Here is an 11,141-nt window from a genome sequence, read left to right as displayed (position 1 = left end):
CTTCCTCCACATATGCTGACCTTGTAAAGAAACATCTTTACATCCAAGGTGATGGGGGATTTGTTCTGAATATGGATTCCCTGCTTTCCATACTGATGCCTTCCTCTTCCTCTTCCTCTTCCTTTCTTGGTTAAAAGTTGTTTGTCTTAAGAACTTAGAAGAGTTCTTAGGACAACTTGCAAAACTGACGGGAAGAGTTAGAGGAGTACTGAACCAGAAAATATTTGGAGAATAGAGAATATTTAAGGATTATATAAGATCATATTGTACCAATCACACCATATTAGCAGAACTTGAGTGATACTTGTAAACACAACAAATACCGTTTGTGGAGTAGACAGGAACAATATTAAAGAATATAAAACTGTGCAAAAAAAAATGACAGTATAAACAGTACAATGAGAATGATTGGAAGACTCGTTTTGTCAGAAGTCTTTTTTATTTAAGTGTTTAATTAAGTATTAATTAGGAAGATGAAGTGGTTTTTTTATGTACGTAAATTTGCTTTTTCTTCTTTCTTTTTTCTGTATTTTCTTTTCTTTTTTCTTAATTGTTTTTTCTTTAATTTTATTTTTGTAGTATGAGATTGTAAATTCTTTGTAAATTCTTTGTATAAGTGTTTAATTTAAATTAATAAAGATTATTTAAAAAAAACTTAGAAGAGTCTTAAAATAAATAATTAAAGTACAAATAATTAAATTGTCAAAGACTCAGGACAATTTTATGGTAGATAAGTCTATTAATGGCTATTAATATGGCTGGCTGTGTGGTACCTCCACGGTTAGAATCATAGGCTCACAGAACAGTAAAGTTGGAAGGGACCCAAACGGTCATCTAGTCCAACCCCCTGCAATACTAAAGATGGCCATTCAACCTCAGTGGCCAACTTCCCAGGATACCCAGGTTAAAAAAGAAGAAAAGAAAGTTTTGCGCTCGGTGCTTCTGTCTCATGCAACTCCATTTCGTCCTCAGGCCCTCCAACAGAGAGACCAGCCAATGTGCAACCAGCCGAAGTGGTAATGCATGAACTCACCAATGTCCATTTTACTTCTGAATTGGAGCTTCAATGGAAGGGCACACCCTGGAAGTCCAAAGTACAGCCCCCTGGTTCTCTGGTTAAAGGGATCTTGTGGAAGGGCAAAGGAAGAAATGCCTGAGACCTTGGAGATCCAGTTGGAATAAAAGTTCTGAGCTAGCTCTGAATCTGCATGAAGTACCTTCCGATGCCCTACTCTAGGAAGCTCTCCCCGTAATGGCCATTAAATTCATCAAAATGTTACTTGTGTGGCCAGTGACTGAGTCTGCAAAAATAGCTCATGGCATCCTTTGCCAACCAGGTACCCGGCAGATGTTTTTGATTACAACCCCATCAGATCCAGCCAACCTCTGGGGAGCACCTGTTTCTGGATTAAAGAAACAGAAAACCATATTCCATTTTTTGCTATGGACGGAGCTGGTCCAAAAGAATTGGTTGCCCGAGGCAACAAGAGTAGTTGAGCATTTCTTTTTGGCAAAGTTGTTGAGCTTGCAAAAGTTCTTCCTTCTTGGCAGCAATAAGTAATTAGCAATTTGTTATACTTTCAAATCAGCTGCCCGAGGCTGCTATCTCACTCTGCCCAATGGAAGGGCCAGCCCTGGCTAATGGGCCAACTGCCTCCTTTCTTGGTGGTGTAAGAACATGCCCCAGGGTCAAGGTAAAGGACCCCTGGATGGTTTGTCCAGTCAAAGGCAACTATGGGGTTGTGGCACTCATCTCGCTTCAGGCCAAGGGAGCTGGTGTTTGTCCACAGACAGCTTTGTGGGTCATGTGGCCAGCATGAATAAACCGCTTCTGGCACAACGGAACACCATGATGGAAACCTGAGCAGCGCGCGGAAACGCTGTTTACCTTCCCGTCGCAGTGGTACATATTTATCTACTCGCGTGTGCTTTTGAACATGGTATATCCAGTTGGTTAGGACTGAAAATCCAAGGAAGATGATCGCTTAAGTTCGCAATGCTTTGCCCAGGCCTTCTCCAACCCATAACCCCAGAATCTCTGTTTCATTTGCTTTTATATATTTTATACAGTGGTACCTCAGGTTAAGTACTTAATTCATTCCAGAGGTCCGTTCTTAACCTGAAACTGTTCTTAACCTGAAGCACCACTTTAGCTAATGGGGCCTCCTGCTGCTGCCGCGCCACCGGAGCACGATCTCTGTTCTCATCCTGAAGCAAAGTTCTTAACCTGAGGTAATATTTCTGGGTTAGCGGAGTCTGCAACCTGAAGCGTATGTAACCTGAAGCGTATGTAACCCGAGGTACCCCTGTACTGTTTTATTTGTTTTGGGTAGTATTTCAGAGAGAGAGAGTACATAGTACACCACTTACAGATTTTAAGCACTTTGGAAATGCTTTTAAATAAATCAATGAAGCTGCTGGTAGATGCAATTAAAAAATAAAATAAATTTCCTGAATCACCACCAGGAGGCACATGATTGCATGTATTGAGAGAGTTCCTTGAAACTCAGCAGAATAAATTTCTGAGTAATGTCATCCTTCTAGGAGGGTTGAACTGAAGGTGTGTCCCCCCCCCCCCTCAGTCTTTGTCAAAGTGCTTTGGCAAATGTCCTGGCAACTTGGTTCCCGGGTGAAATGGATTAACCCAAGTCCTTTTTCGTCTGGTTTCCAACCTAGTTTTATTTGTTAGTTTGCTTTTTACCTTTCTTTAAAGAAAAAAAAACGACTCTGGGGTTGCGGCGCTCATCTCGCTTTATTGGCCGAGGGAGCCGGCGTACAGCTTCCGGGTCATGTGGCCAGCATGACTGAGCCGCTTCTGACGAACCAGAGCAGCGCACGGAAACACCGCTTACCTTCCCGCCGGAGCAGTACCTATTTATCTACTTGCACTTTGATGTGCTTTCGAACTGCTAGGTGGGCAGGAGCAGGGACCGAGCAACAGGAGCTCACCCCGTCGCAGGGATTCGAACCACCGACCTTCTGATTGGCAAGTCCTAGGCTCTGTGGTTTAACCCACAGCGCCATCTGTGTCCCTTTTACCTTTCTTTACCACCCATCAACTTAACTGGGCTCTCAGCAGAACACCTGCCCACGTGGTGAGACAAATTATCTCTAGAGAACTTAAACGCTGCTGACATTAACACAGGCCACAGATAAGGCATGAAGCGAAGGAAGGAAGATGAACTTACTCCATCCATGTCATAAGCAAAGGTTGGATGGCCATCTGTCCTGGATGCTTTGGTTGAGATTCCTGCATTGCAGGGGGTTGGACTAGATGACCCTCAGGGTCCCTTCCAACTCTACAATTCTGAGATTCTATGACCCTAGAGTCTAGCAGTGACCAGAGTCAGACTCCTGTTCCACTGGCTAAGGCACTGGACCAAGTTCCTGCCACTGAGCTTGGCAGTCAGGGGCAAACTAAATGATATCCCATGCTGCAAGGCAAAAGTTCCTGTAAAAGGTTGTTGTTGTTGTTTAGTCATTTAGTCGTGTCCGACTCTTCGTGACCCCATGGACCAGAGCACGCCAGGCACTCCTGTCTTCCACTGCCTCCCGCAGTTTGATCAAACTCATGCTGGTAGCTTCGAGAACACTGTCCAACCATCTCGTTCTCTGTCGTCCCCTTCTCCTTGTGCCCTCCATCTTTCCCAACATCAGGGTCTTTTCCAGGGAGTCTTCTCCTCATGAGGTGGCCAGAGTATTGGAGCCTCAGCTTCACAATCTGTCCTTCCAGTGAGCACTCAGGGCTGATTTCCTTCAGAATGGAGAGGTTGGATCTTCTTGCAGTCCATGGGACTCTCAAGAGTCTCCTCCAGCACCACAATTCAAAAGCATCAATTCTTGGGCGATCAGCCTTCTTTATGGTACATCACTACGGGGGAAATCATAGAGGAGCTGAGCTTAATTTTCTCTATGAGAAGTTAACTCTCCAAGGAGATGAGAGACTGTTGCTGCCCCACTGAGGGGGAAAGTCCTCTTGAAGAAGAGACTGCCATTTCCTGAACAGCCGCTAGAGGGACACAGAATCCCATATAAATAAAAAGACAGGGTGTTGGGGAGTTGATAGAAAACATCCAATCTCAGTTTTGAAAGTCAGTGGGTGGTCTCCAGCAAATATTCCTATCTCGGCCTAATTTATCACACAGGGTTGTCGTAGGGATAAGATGGAGTAATTCCAGGCCCACCGTCCGGAGCTCCTTGGAGGAAGTGTGGGATGTGATATATAACACCACCAGAGCCAGCAACAGGCTCAGCTTGTGGGCTGTTGATTTGCAAGGCTGTGTCTTGATGAAGTATATTGCAAGAATGCTTAATGGGCGCTGGTGCTTCTCCATTAATACTGAACACACATTAAGTGCTCAGGAAACCATTTTAACTGCGTTGCCTGAATCAAGAGGCGTTGTCATCACTAAATACCTCCTCAAATGATGGGGCATTTAAATGCATTTCACGAGGTGCAATTAGTGCCTAATCGGTTCAGTTGTTTTCACAATGTGTGCAGAAATTAATTCGGTATCCCAACAGTTCTGTTTTGTTTTTTTGCAATTTGGAGAGGGGTTTTTTTCCTGGGGCGTCTTTGGAGGCCCAAACCTTAATCTTGTCCCATCACCAGTTTGGTTGCCATCCCAGTCGTCTTCAAGGAATGAGGTGGGGAAGAATGTTATCCTTTGTCTCAGGCAGCAAAATGTCTCGGGCCAGCTCTGCAGGCAGCCAACATCCAAAGGGATTTGTGCCTGTGCACGTGTTATAATTAGGATTTTCCATCTCAGGCGCCAAAAATGTCTTCAGCCACCGCTCTGTCAGGTTGCCAATGGCAGGACACCCCTGGGTGCCCCTAAAGAGCCCTGCCCTGGTGCCCACAGGGTCTCACTGCCCCCATTCATCCACAGGCACAAATCAGGTTTGAAATAAGCAAGAATCCTCTCCCCAGCAACAATCTCCAGGAGGGACACCACACACAAAAAGTAAATAATTTATTTTACAAAAAATAGCTTGGACAAAAGTTACACCACTCTTTTTTCAAACCTTGGGGCAGCGTGGATCTACTATGAAACTAATAAAGCTTAAGTTTCAGGGCCCATAAGCAACTTTTGATTAACATTTTTGTGTTGAGAAGACCCAATTTGAGTCACATGACTCTAATTGGTTAATCTTGTGTTGAATATATTTCAAGATTCCCAAAGTTTGGGAGTCAGTAGCACAGATGTTGTAAAGGTGTGGTGATCGGTCGGGGACAGTGGCGTAGCGTGGGTTGTCAGCACCAGGGGCAAGGCAAGTAATTTGCGCCCCCTAACCCGTGGATTTGCGCCCCCTAACCCGTGGATTTGCGCCCCCTAACCTGTGGATTTGCCCTAACCCCAGATGTTGCGCCCGGTGCGGCCGGCCCCCCCTGCACCCCCCACGCTACGCCACTGGTCGGGGAACAACCGCCTTGAAGAATCATACAACTGTAGCGTTGGAAGAGATCACGAGGGTTAAGTCAGTCCAACTCCTTGCAATGCAGAGATCTTTTGCCCAACATGGGCTCGAACCCACGACCTTGAGATTAAGTGTCTCATGCTCTACGGACTGAGCTACCCAGAGCTGGTTGCTAGCTGCGAAGGGCCTCCCATGACAGTTCAAGCTTCAGGGCTCCCAAAATGTAGGTCCGCCACTGCTTTGGGTTTGGAAGTGTGGGTTTGTGAGTGTGGTTCTCGTGTGCGTAATTGCGCAACAAGCACCGAGCTGTGCCAGCGCGGTTCCGCCGTGTGGCCGGGAAAGTTTCCCAGGCTTGTAGGTGCTCCCAGGGTTCCCCGAAGGTTGGCGACCCCCTTTTCCTCCCGTGCCACGTTTCTGCCCGAAATTCGCCCTGCCTTTCCGGGCGGGCGCCCTGGGCTCTCTCTATTGCGCTTCCCAGACGTGGCGGGACGGGCGCGCCCTGGCTCTTCCTCCTCCTCCTCCTCCTGCTCCCCTAACGGGAAGTGTCTGCTCGGCAAGGCGGGGCCGATCGAGGCTTGAGTCGCCGCTGGCTGGTTGTGGGCAGAGTCCTCTTCTCCCCGCCTCCGACGGCCGCGCCTTTCCTGCGAATCCCGCTACCTGGCCGAGGACGCGGCGGGCTGGAGCGCGCAGACCGGGTACAAGCCCGGCCCCCGAAGGCGGGAAGAGCGAGGGAGGGTAGGGCAGGGTCGCCACTAGGTTGCCGGATCTCCAGCCGGGCAGATCAGAACCCAGAGATCTGTGGCCGGGCGCTGGTGAGCAGCTGGAAGCGAAGGGGCCCCCTCCCACCGCGAAGCGAAGCCCCGCCATGGGCAGGCACGAGGCGTGGAGACCCCCCGGATGGAGGTACTCCTGGCACACGGCGTTCCTAGCAGGTGAGGCGGATCGGGACCCTAAAAGAGAGCCATACAGATTTGTTTATTTTTGGGAGGGGGGTCTTAAAGGAATGGGGTGGGGAGGAATGGGGCTTTTCTCTCTGGCCCCGCTTGCCTGCCCCAACAACTATGATTCTGTGTTGAGATCCCTGCATTTGCAGAGGGTTGGACTAGACGGCCCTCGTGGTCCCAAAGTTGGAACGGATCCCGAGGGTCATCTAGTTCAAGCCCCTGTGTGGGGCTCAAACCCACAGCCCTGAGATTAAGAGTTTTGTGCTCTACCAACTGAGCTACCCAGGGGGTGATTGCACGATTCTAGCTCATTTGATTACTGTGTTTATTGCATTTATTAGAGCAAGATCCATGGGGTGATCAGATGTTTTGTGACCATTCAATGCATCACTCTTGATTTTGGCTTCGGTGCCCCTTAGCGCCATAGGTCCACGCTCATGGCAAATTGTGCCTGAATTGCACACCTCTTCCTGAGAATCTCCTAGGCGTCCACTTTTTACAAACTTTTTGAATACTTTTGCAGGGTTGAGGCAATTTCGTGGAACAGGAAGCTACCAATGGCTGCTAGGCAGGCAGGTTATAGATTACCTCTGGTGTCGAATACAGTCCCTGAATTCCAGTCCCTGGGGATCTGGAGCAGGAGAGGGTGGTTGTACTCATGTCAAGTTTGTGGGCTTCCCAGAGGCATTTGGTTGCCACTGTGGGACCAGGGTGCTGTATTAGAGGAGTCCTGATCCAGAAGCCAGGCTGTCCTTATGTTCTTAGGTTTTACGGGTTCCCTAACCCAAATCAAGGGACCTTTTAGCACCTAGAACCTAGTCAATCCCTCTTCATAGGGTCAAGTTACATGGGAGATTGGTGATTAGGGTTGGAATCTTATGCCTACTTTTCTGGGAGTAAGTCCTACTAAACTCAGTGGGACTTACTTCTGCGTAGACATGTAAATGTTTGCATTGTAGATCTCCCAACAGCTTTTAAAAGCTTTCATGGGGAGTGGAGACAAAGTAGACCAGGGTGGCAGCATTTCAAAGTGTTGGTGCTGACCTTTAAAGCCCCAAACACACCATGTGACCAAAATTGCCTGCCACTGCAGGTGTTAATGGACATGATTTTGGGTCAGTGGTGTCTTTTCCCCCTCGAGGACTAATGGTAGCTTTTGGAGTGTAGTGTTCATTTAAGGAAATAGTCCCGCAAGGTGGGGGTGGGGGAGCAGGGTTTTAAAAAGGGCCCCTTTCTCCTGAGCTGCAATCCTTGTCAAGCTCATCCTTCTTTGAGGTTGCTGTTAGGCAGGGGTCAGCAAACCTTTTCAGCAGGGGGCCGGCCCACTGTCCCTCAGACCTTGTAGGGGGCTGGACTATATGGGGGGGGGGGGGATGAACGGATTTCCATGCCCCACAAATAACCCAGAGATGCATTTTAAATAAAAGCACACATTCTACTCATGTAAAAACATGCTGATTCCCAGACCGTCCGCAGGTCGGATTTAGAAGGCAATTGAGCCTTAGTTTGCCTACCCATGCTGTTGGGTGACATGACTTTCCAGCCCATAGATCCAAACCAATTCCAATGGAAATTCCCATCCCCATGGCAGGGATGAGATGGAAAGTGAGAGAGATAAAAGGAAGGCAAAGGTTTTTGGAATACTTGTATGGCTAAGGAAAAGAGGCAGTGTTAGAAACTCAGATATATAAATTAGGCGCCAAATGGCTCCTTAAACCAAGGTGCCAAAGCAGAAGGCCTAGTTGCCATTTTGGGGCCAGACAGCTCAAAATTCATATTTTTAAATACAACTTTTGGGTTCCTAAAGTTCATTCTGATTGTGCAGATAAAATATAACGGATAGAATTCTACAGGATGTGTTGCTAGTGCGTGAAAGCAGTCCATATCCAAGAATCCCCAGACAGGAAACTCCAGATGGTGGAGATGTCAGACGGGATACCTGTTTCTTGACTATACCATTTCAGAACGCTGGTGGGGTGTGACAGTTGACTTAATGATTTCCATTTTTTAAAAAAGATCATTATTGTTTATTTTCTTTCACTTTTGTTTATATGCTCATTAATGCGGGCATTGTAATTATATCAGCACTCTTTTGGGTTGAAGTCTCTTTGAAATAGTGTGAAAGTATTTCTTCATTACCTGACGGCCTTTTGGAATACGATTACTACACGTGCTGATATCTGTTCTTTTTGCCTAGAACAGGTCTTTTGCGTGCAGTTAAGTGTCCTTCTTTTCTTCTCTACCCTATAGCCTCCATCCTGAGTTCCTGTTTCCTGTTTCCTCAAGCCCAGGAGACAACTGGAATACGTATCAGAGTTGTTCCAGAAGTGCTGAAAGAAGGAGATAGTGTCACCTTAACACCAGAAATTCCTTATCTGAAGAATCTTAGTAACTGCAAATGGTACCGAGGGGCCGTTGAAGTAAAAAACACTATTATTACATATTTCCTAGCTCCAGTTATTGGTCAGGAAAATGGAGATGCCCACACTGGCAGGGAGACTGGGAGGCCAGATTGCTCCCTTTACATCACAAATTTAAAGCCAGATGACTCTGGAACCTATTCGTTTAAACCAGAAGGTCTTGGGGTTACCGGCACAGGGGCTACAAACATCACCGTTTCAGGTATGATTAACTTGCTCTCCAGTCATTCTTACTCCGTATGCACCCAAATCTGTCTCCTCTGCTGTGGGGTGGAGAGGTCTTCCCCCTTGGTGGAGGGACGGGGGGGGGGGCAGGTTGTAGTTTGTGGCTCGTGAATTTGTCCTAAAGACAGTTCCTCTGCCCGAAGAATGAGACCCTTCAAAATTATCCATTTTTCCATCAGAAAACTATACCAGAATACGCAAGCCTTGCTACTGCCTTTTTAGCTGTTCAATGGGGAAATGTTTGAGGGGGGTTTTGGGGGGGCAGAGTTATATTCATTTAAAAGCATTTTAAAACCAATTAATATTTTAAAATCCCTAAACTCTGTTACTTGCAATAGTAGGAATGGGGGGGGGGAATCCAATACAGTATACATTTAAAAGCAGACCTTCCTAAGTCACAGTTTCCAAAACAATATGAGAAGACAGCCAAATTCACACTTACCTGAATTTTGCAGTTCTCCAGCCCAGCAATGTGTCCAAAAACACAAGATAACAAAGATAACGTGCTAAAGAATGCATATTTGTGGCAATAACATACAAAAATGCATTATAATGTGTGTGTTAGGCAAAATTGCAAAGCAAGTTATGTACATTGGGAGAAATCACACTAAAACCCTGTTGAATATTTTGAATTTTCATGAGGATTTGTTTTGATGGGGAAATGTATAGAACTGAATAGTAGAGAAATGAGAAACTTAAGAGAAACCAAAATTGACAGATTTGACCATTTCTCTGCACTGGTCACCCTAATATACTGTTATATTAGTTAACTCCCATAATATGCTCTCAATCTGGATGGCTAAAGAGATGTAGACCTGCACCATTTCCCCCTGTGCTATCAGTACATGCTCACAGGGGAAATCAAGTTCCTGATTGTTGTTAATGATTTATAGTGCAAAAATAGGAATTGGTAGTGACTCCAGATTAACCAAACTGGAGGGGAAAGAAGGGGTCTTCTGAATGTGGGATGTGAGCCAGTCTTCCTGGATCTGTGCCAGCTTGTTGGTATTGAAAAGAAGTTGATTCAATCTGGCAAACTTGCTGGAGGAAAAAAAGTAGTTCTCCATTTTGAGTGAATGGCACAGACAGGAGTGCCAAGAAAAACTATAAACAGTGGTGTCTGGGTTATCAATAGAATAAGGTTGGCTGATATATATGCCATCTTTCTGCGTCTGGTCTTGCACAGAAGTGGTTGGAGGGCTACCCCAAAGTGTTAGAGCATCTGCTTTGAAAGCAGAATGTCCCAGGTTCAGTCCCCAACATTTCCAGTTAGGGCTCAGGGGAGAATCCTGTCTGAAATTGTGTAGAGCAACTGCCGGCTGCTGTAGACAATAGTGAGCTAGATAGACTAAGGCAGTGTAAGGCTGTGTTCCTATACGGGACAGTTCTTCCCCATTCTTTTGGACTGGGGGCTATCCTGCCTTTTTACCTTGATGAAACTTTCCCAGGCGTGTCTTTATACAATGATGTTGGAGCAAATTAATCCACTGTTTTGCTTGCGCTGTTCTAGTATGCAACAGGCTGCCGAGCTGCAGAAAGCGAGTGGAGCATCTGCACATTGAGTTAAGGCCACATAGAGGCCGATGTACATGACCCAAGTGACGTGATGAGAAGGGAGTTGGGTGAATACGTGTTGCATTGCTGGTTACATTGCTGTCATGGTGTGGGTTTGTTCCATGTACACCTCGCTTGAACCAGAGAGTTTTCCAAAATGCCAAAACTGGTGTGGTAAATGTGGTGCAAGTTACATCCAACTAAGGATGTGTTCACACTTCTGTTTACTGTGCACTCACACTACATTTCCAGTGCTGGGTTTTTTAATCCCTGTTCACATGACGTCGGCCAAAATGCCCATGTTATCTTGTTTTTTGTTATAAGATGCTACTGTTTGATGTGTTGTTTCTCAAACCAGCTTCACCCCAGTTGGAATCCTTAAGGTCTGGACACCTTTGCATAGGGTAGAGACATCCCCGCTTTGCCAATGCCCCCTGGTGTGTGTGCAAACAGAAACAAATCTGACATGAATGAAGATGTGCTTATGTGAACAGCTTGCAGGGTGAGGAGCAGGGAAATGCTTTAAGATGGCGGTGTCTACCCAAAGTTCTACTTGAAAATGACCCAATGAAATGAAAGG

The 11,141-nt window shown here is 46.4% G+C and overlaps 1 protein-coding gene across 13 annotated transcripts in view; it reads left to right on the top strand.

Moving 5' to 3' along the window:
- The window catches only part of LOC114603344 (hemicentin-1-like), a 136,442-nt gene that overhangs the window by 82,628 nt on the left and 42,673 nt on the right, over positions 1-11,141 (top strand). For 3 of the 13 annotated variants that reach the window (XM_077932225.1, XM_077932226.1, XM_077932224.1), the window contains exons 1-2: positions 6,060-6,350; positions 8,613-8,984. The exons of 2 other annotated variants lie outside the window; for them this stretch is intronic. In XM_077932225.1, coding sequence (XP_077788351.1) covers positions 6,284-6,350; positions 8,613-8,984 — 439 coding nt within the window. In that variant the 5' untranslated portion in view covers positions 6,060-6,283. Of the gene's footprint in view, positions 1-6,059; positions 6,351-8,612; positions 8,985-11,141 lie in introns of those variants that run through there. 8 more of the 13 variants (XM_077932221.1, XM_077932218.1, XM_077932219.1 and 5 more) reach the window with 5 other exon arrangements.

The sequence above is a fragment of the Podarcis muralis genome, chromosome 7 (assembly GCF_964188315.1).
Source record: "Podarcis muralis chromosome 7, rPodMur119.hap1.1, whole genome shotgun sequence".
Taxonomy (NCBI): domain Eukaryota; kingdom Metazoa; phylum Chordata; class Lepidosauria; order Squamata; family Lacertidae; genus Podarcis; species Podarcis muralis.
This window is presented reverse-complemented; position numbering and strand designations above follow the sequence as displayed.